Below are 21,165 nucleotides of genomic sequence, written 5' to 3'. Positions count from 1 at the left end.
GGAAAAAAGGTTGGGAACCACTGCTCTGACCCATGTCATGACCCTTTTCTCAGCTTGTGAAATGGTTGAATGAGATGTGTGAGTTTTGTCTTTGTGCAGTAGGGCTGAGGTAGAAGTGTGCCAAAAAAGCCATACAAATGTTGTATTTGTATACATACCCAAACAAAGCTATATACATCTTACTCAGTGAACAAAAACCTCGGTAACAATCTGCTTATCCTTTTAATTTCCTGAAAATGCTTCTTAAAACTAGTCCCTTCTTAATTTTGAAAAGGTAGTCTCAGTAAAGGCTACAAAGGTTAGGATGGCTACAAGCTGTAACCACGGTGATTGATATGAGGATCATCTTCTGAATATAATAATGAATATGTTAGGCCTACCATAAATTGATATTTCAAAAAAGTAATTTATTTAAAACAACTAATAATGCAGTGTGATTTTAAATCAAACTAAGTCCCACACATAAATATACTCATGTTTTTCCCCTTTAGTCTTTGCTATTAATATTCATCAACTGCAAAATTAGAAAATTGCGTTTTTAAATAACTATGTATGGAAAATAAAATAAAAAAATGCTTCTCTTTGTATATTGTTTTTCACAACAGTACAACAAGCCATTAGGCTGTATTTCTAAACACTCAACTGTAGGTTTTTTATATAGTATATATAAGGCAAATAAAAGTGCTAAATATAAAACACAATTTTTTCATTATTAGTATTTTATTGTGTAAATTCTCACGTACAACTTGACTTCGTTTAAACGTAGACAAATACATGAAACTGTATTTTAATATTATAACAATCTTTATTGTTTAACTCCTCAAATACAACATTAGAAAAAAACATTAATATTACGAATGTTAGGCCTATATATTTTTATTTTCGTATCCGCCGAGCGGGACGTACTACGTCACTTCCGGAGTTTTTCGCGGATTCGTTTAAACGTTATTATGGTTCATAACTTACTGGAACAAAACTGAGCAACGTGTTGTTGCTGGTGACACAATCACTGACTGTATATATGTATATTGAAGCGATCCTGGCGTTAAAGACCAGCTGATCGCTGCCCGATTCTTTGAAATGAATGGCCGCACTGCATTGGGGGATAGGCCTATCGGCTTTGAATGCTTCCTGCTCGGATCATATCGTAATGTTCTGTATTACAGCATATACTGTAATATTTCACCGGTAATAAGACCGAAATAATATTATTAAAGTAAAGAAATGAATACCATGATAACATCTAAATAAATGTTGATAGATGTACCATTATAGTTTAAAAAACATAAATCAACAAAAAAGCAATCCAGCTTCCCTGGCCGAAATATACCGAAATAATAACATAAAAAGAAATACATATAAACCATGATACTATCTCGTGAATAATGTTGATTAAAACAGCGGTTATTGGGCTAAAAATACCAATAACTATCACAGATTTCGAGTTAAGGGGCGGGGGGCGTGTTTTTTTCTTTCGTCGATATCCGACGGTGAGGGAATAACATGAATGTCTATCTGACGGACCCCCCTCGTCGAAAAATAACGTCAAGGGTACCCCTATTTCGTTGAAACTTGACGCCAGGGTCCTTGACCATGCGTCATACATTTGACGAGTAGGGAGTGAGACTGTGTTGGCACAGTATTAACCTTTGTGTGGTTTTCATATTTTGTTTACACAGCCGATGTTCCCGGGTCTGTTGGACCCACCACATTATTAGGCTTTCAAATCAATACAGCCATGACAATTTATGTAAAAATACTTAATAGATGTTTACTCTAGCTCAATTACCAATGATATATACACCATTAATGGTTCATATTTGCCATTTACCCCTGTGAGATCACATTTATCATGAGAGATCATGATTTTCGTTTTTTGTGAGAAAACAAGGAAATTCAATTATAAAAAAGTAAAAAAAAAAAATAGAAACAAGATTTTTGATCATTATTGCTGCTTATTTCTTAGAACTTAATCAGAAAAGGTGAAAGTGCTTGAAATGTAACACTTTTGTAACTTTGTGTGGGAATAGCAGTTGCAGAAAGACAACATAATTTCATAGCACCTACATTTAAATACACTTGGGTCCAGTAGACCGAACACCTCATATGTAATAGTTATGTGTAGGGGGGGTGTACCGTCATTGAAAATAAGTTATTTTTTGTGTTCGTCACAGAAAATGAGCCAAGGCCAATGAGTTTGAGTTAGAAGAAATAATAAATAGCATAATTTTTCTTTTAGCAAACATTGAAAACGGGTCCAACAGACCCGAACACCATACAAGGGTTAAAGACAGATATTTAGTTATTTACGCTGCCATTCTCTAATGCTAGGGTATTTGATGCTATCCTCTATTCTATGCAGTCGGCTATCTCCTCCTCCTGTGCTCTGTAGCAGACAATGTGACAGTGAGACAGCGCGATTAAATATTAAGAACACATTTTTATTTAAGATTTGAGTTGGATTTCACAAGGTGTTTATGGAACAAGTATCACTCAGTACAAACACAAATAACACTGCTGGATTTAATCTTCCATGAAAATGTGGATGATATGGAGTGAAAAAAATGTGGCATCAATACTTGAAAATATTACAAGTAATTGTTATTCCCACATTTACTTTCTGTAGTCTGACTTCAGTTCACCACCTCACCATCTGCGTCGCCAATTCCCATTGTCTCCAACACATTTTCAGCCCCGTTTTCTGCATACGCCACATTTATAAATCCAGAGTCTTCCCCCAACGTATAGCACAGAATATATTGTTGTATGGGCTGTAAGGCTCCTTTACATGGGTGAACACATAACAGCTATGCAAACACCCATGTGTCTGCGTCTGCTGCTACACCTGCATAGTATATGCACTTAAGGCACTATTAAACTACTATTATAGGCACTTAAAATGATATAAGTTTGTGACATAATAAGCAAACATTAACGATTTATATTATTATTTACACCTGTGCTTTTCCTGGTGTGACTTGTTATAATGTCATCTGCAAAAAGCCCCATGTTTTAAAGACATGCAACAAGCATGATATGGTGGTACACATAGCAACAGAACCTAAGTGGAGAATTGTATATTATACATGTACCACTCGGCTACATTCAGAATGAGCAGAAACTGTTAACAAGACATCAGCCATGGCCTGTCCAAACAGCTTGCTAGCTTCACGGTTATGTGGTGACACACTGAACAAAGTAGAATCTGCACACAGTTCAGTCCACTACTTCTTCTTGTAGAGAATGACATGACATAGAGAAGAGTTAAAAGAAAGGCTCATAAATTTAGATAATATACATACATGGCTTGCATGACAGTTAAACACATTTAAAAATATATATATATATATTTTATGTTAATGCACACTTAACAGTCATATACATATTTTCACTATTTATTGCGGCATGCTTACAGAATTAGCTGTAAAAATGTAAAGGCCTTAACCAAGTTTGTCTCAGTAAGCACTCAAAACCTATGAGAATGATCGTTATTAGGAAACAGGGCGCATGTGTATTCTTGTCAGATTCATTCTGCATGCCTGACTTCCTTCAGTTTGTACGCAAATTAAAAAGGTATTTGCATGTAGCTCTGAGAATGGACCATTAAGTTGCCTCCTACACCTGAGTAGCCAATGGGAAGCTATAAAATACATCCTTGCAAGATTCCGGACTGTGCCAAAGGCGAGGCTCTGAGATGACAACAGTCACATTTGTCTTTTTAACACTGTTCACTTGGATGGTGTCTTCTGGCACATGGCTCAGACTGCACCAGTGTATGGAGCTCAGTCAGTATGGGCATGATGAACAGACAAAGGGCTGCAACTCAAGTGCATCATATAAAAACTCTGTTTTTCATGACAAAACAAAGCGGAAAATGACATGTGACAGGTGAGTAAATTGTTGCTAAATTGCAGTGTTCTCTGTTTTCTCCATTTGTATCTTGCTCATTAACTTGCTTTTTGTTTTGCCAAGGACATCTTCAGTGTGATTTCCCACAGATTAATTGGCAATTAGCTTGTAATTTAATGACTTCCTCAGTTGGGAACTAGTCTGAATAATGGGGGCCTTTTGTTGCTCTTTGTTTTGTTAAGTACCTGGATAAGCCAGTTTGGTTCCCACATATTCATCAGCAATTAGCTTGTGGTTTAATGATTTCCTCAGCAGGAACCAGCCTAAATTAAAAGGGCCCTAAACACCATATTGAGAGATCCTTCAAGACAATTAGACACTTTCTCTAGAGAAGCTTTTATGAGTCAATTATAATTTAAAGTAACTTTACTGTAATTATATACAAAGTGACAATATTACAGTTGGGCCATGCTTTCTATGTTGCACTGTTAAATTTGAAGAGGTTGTTTTTACAATTTATTTGGCTTTTTAAATGACAGTTTAGCTTACGTCTACAAATGGTGAGCAGATGGGTTAATAATGCAATGTATGACTGTAGTTAAGGCTTATTAATTATGCGATACTTTGTTACATAATGTGATCATGAACTGATTTGTTTGTTCTTTTCTTACCTGTACAGATCTCCTGACATGAGTGTTGCCTCAGACAGGATTTTCACACAGGACAAAATCAAAAAAGACTGTACCCTCTTTCCTGGTGTGACTTTGAACTGCATGGTCTTTAATGGCTGTGTGAATTTGTTGCAAAGAGTGGAGGGAACTGTTATGCACAACAGGCATGTCTGCAAGTGTACATGTCAGCAGTTGTTGGTGTGTTTTCTGTCTAAGACCAGCTGTCTGCTATTTACAATAGAGGTGAGCGCCAGAGTCACAGCAATCGTCCATCGTTGCATGTAAAATTAAATCTGATTTTTTTATGGAATTATTGCTTGTCTTGTGTGTAGAAAAATATTTCTGCTCACACCAATTTATTATGAAATGTATTTATTATCTTTTTTACTTCATACAGATGCAGACTGATAATCACAGTACATATTTGAATTACCAAAGTATCTGTCCTTCAGCTGTTCTACTGAGATTTGTGGTTTACTGCTCCCACATCATTAGCCTTGTTCAAGTGGACTACTGGAAAACATTGGATTGTATCTACAAATGTAAGGCATGCAACCTTAGGGTCAAAACCCTGCAAAGCTTTTTGCACAGAAGAAGAGAACTTGGACCTGCATTTCCAGAATTCCTTATCTTTATCCTGACTGACAGCCAGCTGAGCCTGATGTCCTCAGAAGAATCAAAGACAACATCTGTCAGGATCTGCTATGTGCAGGTTTGCATGTACACCTACAGTATTTCTGTGCAGTTCATTTCAGTTCCTTCATTATGCCCTTCACAGCAACATCTCATTCCTGATAGGCGAGTTGTAACAAATGAACATAATACAGTAAACTTTAAAAGCAGGAGAATTTCATCCATGCCAGCTAGTTAATAGTTGTAATTAAGCTTATAAAAACAGGTAATGCATTTAACATTTTATTGTCAGAGATGGCTGCTGTTATTGAGGTTTACATATACGTGTAGGCATTCGGGATAAAATCTTCTATTACAGTACATATAACTATATCTAGAATAGATATTGTGATATAGCAATTTATTGGAAATTAAAATGTGAAACTGTCCATAGATACAGATATGTATTTTTTGGGCTAATTCAGTGGATTTATATGCAGTGATACAAATAATGTGTTATATAATCCAATGACCATGCCTATGCTGTGTTTTGCTGTTCACCTGTCTCTGAATCTGCAGGAGCTTGTCAGAGTAACCTGGAACACCGGAGTGTGCCCAGGCTATTTGAAAAATGTACTGCATTAAATCAAACCCATTTAGACCAAATTAACTACAGAATGAAATCAGTGGAGTAGGGTGTGCATGAGTGAAGATGTGTGTGTGCATGAGGGGGAAGTTCGAGCAAAGCATAATGAAACTAACCCACATAAATAAACCATCAACAAAAACAGGGAGAGCAGGAACAGCAGCAACAAGGCTTAAATAGTCTGGGCACACTCAGGTGTTTCAGGTTAGTCTGACGAGCTCCTGCAGAGTCAGAGACAGATGAACAGCCATACGCAGCCACACACAACAGGCGTTGTCAAACACAATTTCACTAAATTGTCATATCACCTAACTGTATTTCAATGAATGTGAGATGTTTGTGCAGTTACTAACTTTCTTATCTTGTTAACAGATGCCATCAAAGTTCTCTGCACCACACTGTCCAATTGAAGCATTTCTGACACAAGCAGGTATATTAAAAAACAAAACATAGATGTCACTCATTGCAAGAAAGCCTGCTGTTTATTCCTTTCAAAAGTTTATTAATCTAACACTTTTATTTCCTCAGATGGCATCAAATGTACTGTTCATACAGGCAAGTTAGAGGGTGTGCGGCTTTCAGACAGCAGCAGATGGGTTGCAAGATCTTTTCTGGCAGCTTTGGTACTGCTTGGAATCTACATGAGAAGAATAAAAATATCACCATACAGAATCCATCTTGCTCATGGCAGTAACTCCACAATGGTGATATTTTTTACCATGACCTGGCACTGTCTTTCACCATCAGTTACTTTCCATCAGCCCTCTGAGTGGTCCCGGGTAGCTGTCGGGATCTCTTTTGTCGTCTGCCACTCAAGAGCTCTGGGGAGGACTGTACATGTGTTTATTGCCTGCAGGGTTGCTCATACTTTCATGAAATTGTTTTGTCCCACGCAGCAGCAATTTAAGGCTCTGCCTGTTACTGTGTTGTTTATCTGGTTGACCTTTAGCCCTCCTTTTTCAAATAAGAACATAAAACACCGGCTTGAAGATATATTTATTGAAGGTAGTGTGGGATCAACACTAAGATCCTGGGCTGTTTTAGGACATATAGGGCTACTGGCTACTTTGTACTGTGTGTTTGTCTCACTTTCCATTTTGTTACAATCGAGCCTAACTAGATTGAATATTTTGCGTGTCCTCTTACATGTGCAACTAGTAACTCGTCTCCAGAATCCATGGGTACCAACAACATATCTACTGGTTATTAAGATCAACAGGTTAATTTAAAAAGATATGTCATTGGACCTGCCATACTGTATCTAAATTTGAATCTATAATTTGAACAAAGGAATAATGAAAATATCATGGACACATTAAGTGTACCACTCTCATTATTATCCTCAGCAGCTGAGGTGATGTGCTCTTAGTGAATACTTAATTCTCAACATAATTTTTTTATTTATTTTTTATCTTATACAAGACAGCAGTGAAGTCCATAATAGTTTGATGTAATAAGCCTCTGTTAAATGATGTCTCTATTTAATAATAATAATAATAATAATAATAATAATAATAATAATAATAATAATGTAATATAGTAATAACAAATAAGCCATTATAAATGTGCATGTTTATGTAACCATTACTAAAATGTATTTAATTAAATTATTTTAGCCCACTTATGACTTTAAGTACATACATATACATGTATATATATATATATATATATATATATATATATATATATATATATATATATATATATATATATATTATAATATTCAATATAATATTCCATATTCATATATACTTATTCAATTGCCCCATATGACTGATTATGTAAGATAAAGATCAAACAATATCTTACAATTCTGTGACAATTCATAAATGACACAGAGGAATATCAGCTCATCATAGAAATGAAAGTGTGACACTTTGTAATGATAACTCTTAGTGCATATGTCTTGTAAAACACAAGGTTTTAATCAGATTTCAAGAGCTTTTAAATTCAATCAGTTCTTGTGACTGCAAATATAAGTAGATAGATTAAATACAATCATGGCAAGAGATGTAGGAAAACAGCTACCAGTTTGGAAGATCCACATGTAAATATTTAAAATGTAGGAATGGCTGTGGGTCAAGTAGAGTGTGATATCATTGATTGAAGAGTTCATTTGCATAATCGGATATCTAAATTATGTTTTTGTGTTGTGCAATCAAGGGAATATCAATCAAATTTGAGTTGTTTACTAATTTTAGGAATGGCTTTTACCTTTTCTTTGCAAATGAACTCATTCATTTGTGTCCTTAAACAATACCCTAATTGCACCTGATGGTTAGGCCAGCTCCTTGTATGGTCTTGTGCTGCCATTAGTATGTGAGTCTGTGTGTGAATATGTAAATGAAAGGCAAACTGTTACGCGTCATACAAATACAAATACAAATGCAGTCCGGTCTGTTGTTTAATCATATAGTGATGCATGAGTGAAATTGAAATTAAACTGAATGTTTTGTTTTACCTCTGTGAACTAAGCACTTTTTGATGAATAATTTACACAAAAAAAATAATATCTGTATTCTAGGATTTTAATAATTAATTACCAGAGTGTAGATTAAGGTGGCCAGATCTCAGAAACAGATATCTCAATGGGAAAAATCAAACATACATAGACTACATGCAAATTGAACAGTCTTTTTTCACCTGCGTAACATTGCCAAAATTAGGCACATCCTGTCTCAAAACAATGCTGAAAACAAGTCCATGCATTTGTTACTTCAAGGCTGGACTAATGTAATTCCTTACCATCACATTGCTCAAATAAGTCCCTTAAGACTCTCCAACTGATCCAGAATGCTGCAGTGCGTGTGCTGACAAGAACTAATAAAAGAGATCATGTTGTTCTTAGAGTCTCTAAAAGTAGAATGGGAGCCAGAGCCTTTAGCTATCAGGTTCCTCTCCTGTGGAAACAGCTTCAGGGCTGCGGCAGGGCCCCTGGCCGTTCAGGTGCAGTGGCGGGACTCTGTCTTCTTTCTCTAACTCAAGCTCCAGTCCTCCCATTGGTTGAAGAGGGAGAGCCGGCAAGAGAACCATATTCGGAGGGATATGAAACAGCGGACTCATGCCCCCCAAAGAGGTCTCCTTCCGGAAGGTCATGGATGTCGGCGGAGTCCTGACGATCTGCCCAGCTGCCATCGCCGTTGCCTTTGACTCGACTCCATCGGCAGGCAGGCGCAGAACTGGCAGGTGGTCTGTGAGGTAAGTGCCAGCCTGGCATGGCCGAGGCACGCCTCACAGCTTGGGTGGAGATCCGTAGACAGGATGTAGCCGGTCCGTCAGCCGGTACAAAGGCGAACAGCACTGGATTTGGAAGTCTTTATAGTGCTTGCTAAAGAAAACTTAGGAACAGGTCTCTGGTCTTGCAGCTGTAATATATAGTAACTGCGGACGTAAGAGAGGCCCGTGCAGGGCACAAGTTCACCAAAGAAATCTTCACGACGATTGCGCATGCCTGAGGGATAAACCCAATAGTAACAGCTCTTAGAAGGTGATGCCTATATAAAATAGAAATGTAGAATCACGTGTTTCCCAGCAGATGCCACTGTGTTAACCAAATGACATTGAAAGGATTAACATGTTTCTGTAGTTTCTTCAAAATGGTTCAGTAATCTAGACATCTTTGTTTTGCCATCACTGCTGCATACACACAGGCAGCTGAAGCAGTCACCTATTGTACCTGTGTTTGTAAGAAAACAGAAATTGAATACAATAGTCAAGTGTTCAACTCTTGAAAAGTAAATTACATGTTACTTCTGACCTATCAGACATTCTGGTCAGATCAGTTTTTGGCCATTCACAACTGCTTTGGAACTCAAGTTTTAGTGACATGTGCATATATTACTGAACAATCTCATTAATAAGTATGAAGTAATAATTAATAAAATAATTAACAATAGTTAATGAATTATTATTTTAGCAAGAACCCTTTAAAATGAATCATACTTATATGCATGACGTCATATGTTTATTAGTCACAAATGCAGGGTCATGCATCAATGAATAAAGGGTTATACTGTCATTAGCACTCTACCCTGAACTAAACTTTCCTTTGGGGAACACTGAAGACCATGTGACCTTGTTCGCTACCACAAAGACCTCTCACTCATTACCCAGCTAACCTAAAATTCACTACTAACAGAAGCCCCGTTTTCACGCCTCTTTCTCTTCACCTATAAAACAGATTTAAAATATTATTGTCATTTAAAAAGGTGACACAAAAAGTAGCTACAAAAACACACACCTCACATCAGCATCACCCATTCTCAAAATAAAAATAGACTGCTGCACCTAATGTGTTTGACATTTGGTTTGATTTACAAATGTTTTTTTTTACCTTGGCAAGTCTGCAAATTAATACATAAGATTTCTTATGACCTGTGGGTACATATATGAACAAATGATAAGCAAGATGGAAACACAAGAACATTATTATGTTTTCTCCTTGCACAACATTGACCTATTTGAGCAGCACAGAGACACAGACAGGTGAGCTGCATGCTCTCAGGTAAGCTCTGATATCACAAATGCTTTAATTTAAAGTAAACACAAGTAGAAGGTTTGGAGATGGTTTAAATATGGGTTTCTGTCATACAGCATGAGTTTATTAATTGCAGAAAATTCATGAGTTGATAAAACTCCAGAATCTCAGGATTGAAAATGGTGTAAAGCAAGGCAAGGCAAGTTTATTTATAGAGCACCTTCTCATACACAGAGGTCATTCAAAGTGCTTTACATGCAAAACAACAAAAAACAAATGCACTCCATTGTTCCACGCCATTTTTTACAACACGTGCAGTACTTCAGGCAGTACCTATTTGCGATGCTGCACAAAGCAAAGCTTTCTAGGCCCAACACTGATTTAAACTGAGAAGATTGCTGGCATTTAACTACTGTATGATGTGTCGGTGAGTTCACCCACAAGTACATCTTGTGGGGGTCTGATATTGTGTGTGGGTATATGCAAGATGGCGTGCATATTGTGTTTTCTGAATATGACAATCACCTTTTGCTGTTGTAAAAATATTACCCATCTAAGCTTGCTGTGCCCTGTGGGAAATAAATCAACCTTTTATGAAGTGAGCAGGTCTACCTGCATCAGGCGCAGTTGATATAAGAGCTGTGTCCTCACCTCTATCAAAAGATGCCAAGCAAACATGCATGAGCTGCAGATCTTAACACTGTATGTCCTTTACCTGAACAGAGTTTCTGGCTGTGAACTGTTCAGTAGGTTTGACATGCCAAGTTTGTTCAAGCGGGGAGACATAATGATCGGGGGGATTTTTCCAGTTTTCAACAAAGAGATAAGTAGCACTTCTACGTTCAAGAGCAAGCCACTTGGAGTGAAATGTGAAGGGTAAGTTTTAATATATCTATCTTACTTCATACATGCTCATCTACTCTTATCTTACACACATGCCAATGTATGTACATGTACAGCAGCAGCGCTGTAATTTACAACCTGTTTCAATCTCCAAAACCTTTTTAGATTTGACCTGAGAGCTTTTCGATGGACCCAAATGATGATATTTACAATTGAAGAAATCAACAAAGATCCTGCTCTCCTCTCTAATATATCTCTTGGCTATAGGATCCTTAACTCTTGTGCATCTCCTACAAATACTATACGTGCTGCACTAACACTAGCTAGTGGACCAGAGAAAATGGAACTGAATTCCCCTTGTCCTCCAGCTATATCTGCCCTCATAGCAGAGTCAGGATCATCTCAGTCTATAGCTGTGGCTGGAACTCTTGGACCATTTGGAGTGCCAATAGTAAGAGATTAAATGAGCGGTTTTATTGCATTAGAGTTTTGTGATATTCAAAGCTTTCGTAGTTTTTGTGACATTTTTGATGTTCTTTTTATAGGTAAGTTACTTCTCAACGTGTGTCTGCCTAAGTGACAGAGCTAAATACCCTACGTTTTTTCGGACAATCCCAAGTGACTACTTCCAGGCAAAAGCTTTGGCAGCACTGGTCAAACGTTTTGGTTGGCAGTGGATTGGGGCCATACAGTCAGACAATGACTATGGGCGAAGTGGTATCCTGGCTTTTACTGAGGAGGTTAAAAAGCTTGGGGTTTGTATTGCATTTGTCGGTACAATTCTACGTACATTCACTATGGATAAAATTCTGGATGTTGTGGAAATGATCAAGCAGTCGACTGTCAAAGTCGTTCTTGCTTTTGTTCCAGAGGGTGACTTTTACCCTTTGATGAAAGAGGTTGTGAAACAGAATATTACAGGAATTCAGTGGATTGCCAGCGAGGCCTGGATAACAGCACCTCGACCTTCCACACCTGAAATCTACCAAGCTTTTGGTGGAACCCTAGGATTTGTAGTGCAGAAGATGGCTATTCCAAATCTAAAACCATTTCTTACAGGCATTAGCCCTCATACTGATCCAAGTGCAGCCTTTGTGAGGGATTTCTGGGAGATTATGGTCGGCTGTCAACCTGTTTTACCTGGCGAACACACAGGTACTGAGGCATCTAATAAAATATGCAAAGGCAATGAGACATTAATGAATTCCCAGGATGTGTTCTTCAATGTAACACAGCTCAGAGTGGCCTATAATGTGTATAAAGCAGTTTATGCCATTGCACATGCCCTGCATCAACTGGTATTTTGTCAGCCAGTTGGGGAAAAAACAATGAGGCCATGTTTGAATATATCAGAAATTCAGCCCAAAGAGGTGAGAAACAAACAATTAAAATCTACAATATCTCCTGCAAATGAGCAATGAATGTATCTGTACGAATTATCTTGTCAATATGAACACGTAGAAATATCTTATAAATAATCTGCTCCTTTTCTCAGGTCACTGATCACCTACAAAAGGTGCATTTTAGGAATCAGTTTGGGGATGATGTATTTTTTGATGTCAATGGTGACTTTCCTGTTTCTTATGATATTATCAACTGGCAGCTGATAGATGGGCAAGTGCAACATGTCACACTGGGTAATTTTGCATCTGCTGCTAACGGTGATTATAAGCTCAGCATCCAGGAAGAAGAAATTGTGTGGAGGACAGGGAAAAAGGTATTTGTAAAGATTTTATTTTCATGCACTCAGCTTAGACATTTTGAAGCATGGGATTTTGAAGCATATCTCCTGTTTGAAAAAATAAGATTATTCTAATATGGCTGCACTATTGTTACATTGTTGTTTTTCTCAGATTCCGAAGTCGGTGTGCTCTAATGTTTGTCCAGTAGGAACCAGGAAAGCTCAAATGAAGGGAAAACCCACCTGCTGTTTTGACTGTATCCAATGTGCCGATGGAACTATAGCCAACTCAACAGGTATAAAAGCATGTATGCCATACCCAAACGTACACAATCCAATATCATAGCATGTATTTATTCCTTGCATATATTTTATGTTAAAAATATTTTTTTTTACTTAAGTATATTTTTATTTTCTGCAAATTTAACATCCAGACACAGAACTGATTATTTCTGATCATGTTTAACAGGTGCAGCCGACTGCACACCATGTCCACAGGAATACTGGTCCAATGAGAAGAAAGACAAATGCATTCCTAAAACAATTGAGTTTCTGACATATCACGAGCCAATGGGAATAGCTATCACAGTTGTATCCCTGTTCGGGGCCTCCCTGACACTGGCCATGATGCTGGTCTTTATCCGCTACAGAGAGACTCCTGTGATAAAAGCCAGCAACTCTGAGCTGAGCTGTTTCCTGTTGTTTTCTCTTTTTTTGTGTTTTCTCTGTCCCCTCACTTTCATCGGCAGACCCACAGTCTGGACATGCATGCTGCGCCACACAGCTTTCGGTGTGACATTTGCACTTTGTATTTCATGTGTCTTGGGAAAAACTATTGTTGTTGTTACAGCTTTCAAAGCCACATTTCCTGGCAACAAATTTGCAGGAAAGATTGGTCCGGCACAGCAAAGGATGATAGTTTGCTCCTGCACTTTGATTCAGATGATAATATGTGTGTTGTGGCTTGAATTAAGCCCACCTTTCCCAGACATGGTTTTCAGATACAGCAATAAGAAGATTGTTTTAGAATGTAACACAGGCTCTGAGGCTGCTTTCTATGCAGTGCTGGGGTACATAGGGATCCTTGCAATACTGTGTTTGGTCCTGGCATTTCTAGCAAGAAAGTTACCTGATAACTTTAATGAAGCCAAATGTATCACCTTCAGCATGCTAATATTCTGTGCTGTCTGGATCACCTTTATCCCAGCGTACGTCAGCTCTCCTGGGAAGTTCACTGTAGCTGTGGAAATATTTGCAATTTTGTCTTCAGCATTTGGCTTATTAATTACCATTTTTGTACCTAAATGTTACATAATATTGATCAAGCCAGAGAAAAATACCAAGAAGCATGTCATGGGAAAACCTTTGAACCCAAAAATATGATTTCTTAATTTTACACGATAATGCTACTTTTACTTATACCTACATACACATAACGGTAACACTTTACTTGACAGTATCGACATAACCATGACAGGACACTGTCATGAATGTGTCATAAACCTTATGAACAAGTCATAAAGGTTTATGACTTCTGTCATTAAGTGTCATTCGGTTTTTGTCATGACAAGTTGACATTGTTTGGCTTGTCTTGATTATGACAACTTGACATTAATCAAAGTGATATTACCATAAGTTGTCTTGGTCATGACAAGTTGACATTAAATTAGTTTGGGATGTCTTTGTAATGACAACTTGACATTAACCAGGATGACATTACCAGAAGATGTCTTTGTCATGATAACTTGACATGAACAGAAATTCACCTCTTTTTGTATTCATGACATTTTGACCTAATGATTAATTAGATGTGCAAGATTAGAGACCAATTCTAGCACTTTTTCAGATAGATGTCTGACAAGAAATTTCACAAAACTGGGTGACATGACACTGTTATGACAGTGTAACTAATACATATTATGACCTCAAGTAAAGTGGTACCAATTGTATTTGTCATTAAGATATCATGGATAAGACTTGCTGTCATGACAACATTATGACAGTGTAACTAATAAATATTTTGACCTCAAGTAAAGTGGTACCAATTGTATTTGTCATTAAGATATCATAGATAAGACTTGCTGTCATGACAACATTATAACAGTGTAACAAAAACATTCTTTGACCTCAAGTAAAGTGGTAAAATTTGTATTTGTCATTAAGATATCATAGATAAGACTTGCTGTCATGACAACATTATGACAGTGTAACAAATACATTCTTTGACCTCAAGTAAAGTGGTACCAATTGTATTTGTCATTAAGATATCATAGATAAGACTTGCTATCATGACAACATTATGACAGTGTAACGTAAACATTCTTTGACCTCAAGTAAAGTGGTAACATTTTTATTTGTCATTAAGATATCATAGATAAGACTTGTTGTCATTACCACATTATGACAGTGTAACAAATACATTCTTTGACCTCAAGTAAAGTGGTACCAATTGTATTTGTCATTAAGATATCATAGATAAGACTTGCTGTCATGACAACATTATGACAGTGTTTTGACCTCAGGCTGCCATTATTCACTCAGTAAGATAAAAAAGAACGCCAGTTAGTGAAATAAATCAATTCTACATACTAAATACTATCTAATACTGGCTATACCTTGTTGTAAATAGAGTGAAAGAGAGCTGTGCCTGAATCAACTATCGTCACGGAGTTATAGGCAGCAAAATGGTGAGTCACTCCTTAACACTGGAGTTTGCTAGCATCCATGCTAATCGGTGCTAATAGCATTAAGCTAATTGGTTAGCTAAGGTGCTGTATTCATATGCTAATAGGGTAATTAGCCACAAAAGGCTAGCAGACTAGCTACTGCATATTGCCTGTGAAAAGGCTAATGATTATACTGTATCTATTGGTTATGGAAAGTAATGTTGCTTTTCAACACTATTGCTAGCTGTGGGTATTTTGTTGAATGAATGTAAGTACAAATTGTGAGTATAACTGTTTAACTGGAGTTTATGGTGAAGTAGCTAACTTAAAGAGGCTAATTTTTAGTGCATTCTTTCTACAGTTACAGGGAAGGATAAATAAGCACGCAAGTCTTAATGCCTCTAGATTACAACACTGTAGCTTAAGTTATGGGAAAATAAGACAATTTGAGAGATGTTTACATGCAATTTATGCAATTATATTTAGGGTAGTGTTAATGTTACTAAGGTTCCATACAACTTGAATTAGAAATGCATTGTTTGTATAAAGGTTGCACATTAATATAAATGTGCTTTTGTTACATGAAAGGGATTTATATACGTTTGATACCTAAGAGAAGAAATTTAAGAATGGTTGTACAAACTGAATAGAGGTATTTCAATAGGTGTTAACTGAAATATGACCTCATTTTATTTTCATTGTAGCCTAAGCAATTGATTTTATTACTGAATAGTAATTGAGAGAATTTTTTTGGCCTTATCTACAGGTGGAGGAGGTGAAAAGGCTATGCAGGGGAGGCCCAGTCCACAGAGGGATATTGAATCACATTGATTCTTAACATCCCAGAGACTTCCAGGGTTTAGAGATTCCCAGTTCAGTATCGAGACTCTGAATGTAGATGGATTTCCTTTGATTCATTCTTCGTGGTGGAAGGACAAACGGAAACCAAACTCATATGGGCCCCAATTTTGAACATCTCTGAACTCTTGTCATCAAAGAACAATTGAGCTCATAGAACTGAAAAGGGTTTCTTTTGTGTGCACACTTTATTTTTCCAGTTAGTTTATCTGTATGTATGCTATATTTCTGTGTATATTAATACCACTTTACTTGAGGTCAAAGAATGTATTTGTTACACTGTCATAATGTGGTAATGACAGCAAGTCTTATCTACGATATCTTAATGACAAATAAAAATGTTACCACTTTACTTGAGGTCAAAGAATGTTTTCGTTACACTGTCATAATGTTGTCATGACAACAAGTCTTATCTATGATATCTTAATGACAAATACAATTGGTACCACTTTACTTGAGGTCAAAATATTTATTAGTTACACTGTCATAATGTTGTCATGACAGCAAGTCTTATCCATGATATCTTAATGACAAATACAATTGGTACCACTTTACTTGAGGTCAAAATATGTATTAGTTACACTGTCATAATGTTGTCATGACAGCAAGTCCTATCAATGATATCTTAATGACAAATACAATTGGTACCACTACTTGAGGTCAAAATATGTATTAGTTACACTGTCATAACAGTGTCATGACACCCAGTTTTGTGAAATTTCCTGTCAGACATCTATCTGAAAAACTGCTAGAATTGGTCTCTAATCTTCCACATCTAATTATAATAATCATTAGGTCAAAATGTCATGAATACAAAAAGAGGAGAATTTCTGTTTATGTCAAGTGGTCATGACAAAGACATCCTCTGGTAATGTCATCCTGGTTAATGTCAAGTTGTCATTACAAAGACATCCCAATCTAATTTAATGTCAACTTGTCATGACCAAGACAACTTCTGGTAATGACACTTTGATTAATGTCAAAGTGTCATAATCAAGACAAATTTAATGTCAAGTTATGACAGTGTCATGTCATGTTATGTCGGTACTGTCAAGTAAAGTGTTACCCACATAACTAGTGCAGTGCCCATTGAAAATGTACCAGAATTGCCACTATACAGGTCAAAAGTTTGGACACACCTTCTCATTCAATGCGTTTCCTTTATTTTCATGACTATTAAGTACATAATTCCATGTGTTCATAGCCTTCAGTGAGAATCTACAATGTAAATAGTCATGAAAATAAAAAGGAAACGCATTGAATGAGAAAGTGTATCCAAACTTTTGGCCTGTACTGTAGATGGGAGCAGGATGTAGGAGAGATCATACATGATGAAACTTGGGATGCAATATTAAAAAGAGTCCACAACTCCTCTATCTGTGCAAGGCACGGACTGCTGCAGTGTAAAATATTGCGTCGGGCTCACTGGACCAAAGAGAAGTTATCAGAGAGATTCCCAGACATAAATCCAGTGTGCAATTGTTGTAAAATGACCCCATCCTCATATTTACACACATTTTGGAGCTGCTCCAAGCTGTTGACTTACTGAACTGCGATGTTTAAAACACTTTCGGAGGTCCTGGAGGTGTCTAATAGCCCCCTGTCCCGTCATAGCCCTTTTTGGAGTACCTTCTGTTGTCTACAGTTTGAACAACTCTCAGTGTGACTTTCTGGATTTCTGTATGTTGCTTGCCCGCCGCCTAATCCTTCTGAAATGGGCAGATGCCATCCCTCCGTCCCACACACTATGGATCAGGAGTACTTTATTTTATATGAAATTGGAAAAAATAAGACATACACTTAGAGGTTCATCTGGCAAATTTTATGAGATCTGGCAACCTTTTTTGAGATATGTGGAAGAGAAATCAGAGCTGTATGAAACAATCTAATTAGAACGACCGCTGGCTTCACTTTATTTAGGTGACAACCCGCCTGGATTTTACTCTGTACTGTACTTTTCTAATTTAATTTAATTTAATTTAATTTAATTTATTTTTTGTTTGTTTGTTTGTTTTCAAGAATCGCTAATCCAAATAACTTTACACTCGACATTGCACTTCCTTAGGTCCTGAGCAATACGCCTGCCATGACATAGTTGCGCCACCTAGCAATGCTAAAACCTACGCATTATTTGCCAACAGCTAGCTGTTTAGGATAAGAAGTCCCCCAAACCATGCAACAAGGTTCCTACCCTGTAAAATGTCTGATAAAAGCGTTTCATAAAGTAGCCCCCCATTAACTTGACTCCGCCAGATGGATTGCTTCGCATTTGCTCGGCATATCCATCTGGGAACTTTCCATTGGAGAACTTTTGGGAAGGGGCGGAAATACTGGTTAGCTGATTGGATGAACTATCTGTCTATCACCTATGTTGGTGATAGAAGGGCCAAATCAACCAATCAGATCCACGAAGCGTATGAAAATACAACCATGAGCAAGCAACATGTCGGTAAAGGATATTTGCCGTTTGTGTAACGAGAATTTAGGAATAAAAGGCACCATTTCAGGTTCCCGGACCATATTCCAAAAGAAGGATCCAAGAGAAAAAAAGCATTAGCGAGCGGCTAACAGAAGTAGGGCTACCGCTGTCTGAAAATACTGGTTAGCTGATTGGATAAACCATCTGTCTATCACCACCTAACCCACCTCAAAACCAATGCTGATTGGCCCGGTTGTTTGGCTAACGGCTCCAAATTTTCTCTGCCTCAAGATGCCAGACTGATCTGCGAGTGGAAAACTGGAGCTCGCGAGATCAGGACGGTCTCACGAGGCTAGCCCCCCATAGCTGTGGCAGGAAATATGACCCACAGGAGCATTTTCTGTCCTCCGTTCCCAGTCACAGTTTTGTCAGGTTGAGGACAGTCTTGTTTAGTTCCAGAATATTTCTGGGAACCAAAGCGTTGATTCAGAAAGTTACATTGCTGATGCTGTTTTAGTTTGCTACATCTCCAGTCTCTCTCTGTTCTTGAATATGAGCTGTTATCAGCATGCTGTTTGTCAGTGTAACGATTATTAATGGTCCACTCGCAATACAGTACACTGTGTGTACATAATGCATTACCAATAAATATGTCATGTATAAACCTGTTTGAGTCGTGACTCACTCGGATCTTTAACCCAACTCTTTAAATTAACTCATGAGTCGCGAGTCTCTAGTATCATTAACTCAGATTTGTTGAGGCCTACTACAATTCAGTCTAAAATGATAACAGCGCCACACACAAACCTTTTGCAACATTAGCTACTACTAGTCCTAGCCATCTTAGCTGCCAAAAGCTTTATAACTTACAATTTCGTAGGCAACAACAACTCCACCAGTCAACTCAAGCGACTGAGTGAGCAGAGAGACAGTCGGAGAGAGCCGGAAACATTGCAAGCTCGCAGACCACTCGAGAACTCACAAGCCCTTGACAACCCACGAGTTCTCGATGACTCACGAGTCCTTGATGACCCGCGAGCTCCCGCCCGAGTCAGTCAGTTATGCAAATCAGCAGGCTACGTTATCATGAGTGGATCTGTAGCAGACAAGCGAGTTAATTCTCTCCTCGAGCTCAGGGTAAAGCAAATCCACAACAAAAGCCATTCTTTCACTTCTGAATTAACATACAATGTTCTGCACGTAGCCTAGGCCTACTGTAGGTTTGGTGTATAAATGTAGTATATTAAAATGCAATTAGGTCGAGCAGACAGTCCAATACATTGCAAGCTCGCCTCGGCTCGCCTATAGATCAATACCGACTCAAGTGACTCAACTGACTCACGCAACCCGGATCATTTTAGTGAGTGACTCAGAATAACCCAAATCCTTAAAAGGAATCGAGTTTACCAGGCCTAGTCACGTAGATCTTAAAAGCTTGCACTTGACACTGCAATTCCTTGGGTCCTCAGCAATACACCCACTAAGTGTGAAGTCGATCGGATAAACGTGGCCGAGAAAATCGAAGGACAGACAGACATACAGAGACTTCTTCCATTTTAGTTAGATGTACAGCAGATGTAGAATGAGTAAATTAAGATTTAGCATTTCATATTATAGAGTTTTCATCAATAAGTGCAATATTTAATTAATAAATTTTTTTTTACATAATTTGACATTAAAAATGCACAAGGTGTACTGTAGGTGAATACCATGGATGGAAATGATTATTTGATATGTATTAATTATCACTGAATGCATAATTTACCAGTAATTGATGACTGACCATTTTGTATTGCATATTCATTGAATCATTGTAATTTTAGTTAACAAATCATTAAATGATGTAATATGATGCATTGTTTATTATTTAATGAAAGAGTATTTTCACTGTGTGTATCTTAGAGTGTGTATAACTAATGTGTTACAAAAAAGGGAAATATTTGTGTGATAAGAATATTAATTCCTCATATTTGGGGACACACTTTAGTTATTAATAGTAAATCTAACATGCATATAAATGTTTAATAATTCACATTTTAGTACCATACAGTAGTACAAACATCTGGCTCTGATAGCAAATGTAATTTATTTCCATACCTAATGTGATTTCATTTAAACATTGTAACTAATACAAATAAAACAAATAATAATAATAATAATAATAATAATAATAATACATAAAAATATAACTGTTAACAATGGATGGGATTTGCTCCCCTTTATCTAACATTCAATTTAATAAAGTATTGGGTGTACTAATCTCTGGATGACAAGACATGTGGTACTTGCATTGGGGCAACTAGCATTGACACAACAGTATTTCAAAAAACATTTGCTTTATTGAATTTGCAGCATTATTCTATGACAACACAGACATATTTGATTGCAATTGCTTCCTAATACATGTTAATTATTCAGCAAAACATGTAATGTCCTGTCATTT

General features: G+C 37.2%; 1 protein-coding gene across 1 annotated transcript; it reads left to right on the top strand.

Moving 5' to 3' along the window:
* The first annotated feature begins 10,931 nt into the window (after positions 1–10,931).
* Positions 10,932–14,162, top strand: olfcn1 (olfactory receptor C family, n1). Its single transcript, XM_028572946.1, has 6 exons — positions 10,932–11,131; positions 11,264–11,549; positions 11,644–12,468; positions 12,594–12,815; positions 12,952–13,075; positions 13,249–14,162. The coding sequence occupies exons 1-6, from the start codon at positions 10,932–10,934 to the stop codon at positions 14,160–14,162; spliced, it is 2,571 nt and encodes an 856-aa protein (XP_028428747.1).
* The last annotated feature ends 7,003 nt before the right edge of the window (positions 14,163–21,165 follow it).

Source organism: Perca flavescens, chromosome 3 (assembly GCF_004354835.1).
Source record: "Perca flavescens isolate YP-PL-M2 chromosome 3, PFLA_1.0, whole genome shotgun sequence".
NCBI classification, from domain to species: domain Eukaryota; kingdom Metazoa; phylum Chordata; class Actinopteri; order Perciformes; family Percidae; genus Perca; species Perca flavescens.
This window is presented reverse-complemented; position numbering and strand designations above follow the sequence as displayed.

Bases quoted from the DNA above. Each gene is read 5' to 3' on its own strand.
- olfcn1 (XM_028572946.1), top strand. From the start codon at position 10,932: ATGCATGAGCTGCAGATCTTAACACTGTATGTCCTTTACCTGAACAGA. The intron at 11,550-11,643 runs GTAAGAGATTAA...TTCTTTTTATAG, and splicing joins GACCATTTGGAGTGCCAATA to GTAAGTTACTTCTCAACGTG. The intron at 12,816-12,951 runs GTATTTGTAAAG...TGTTTTTCTCAG, and splicing joins TGTGGAGGACAGGGAAAAAG to ATTCCGAAGTCGGTGTGCTC.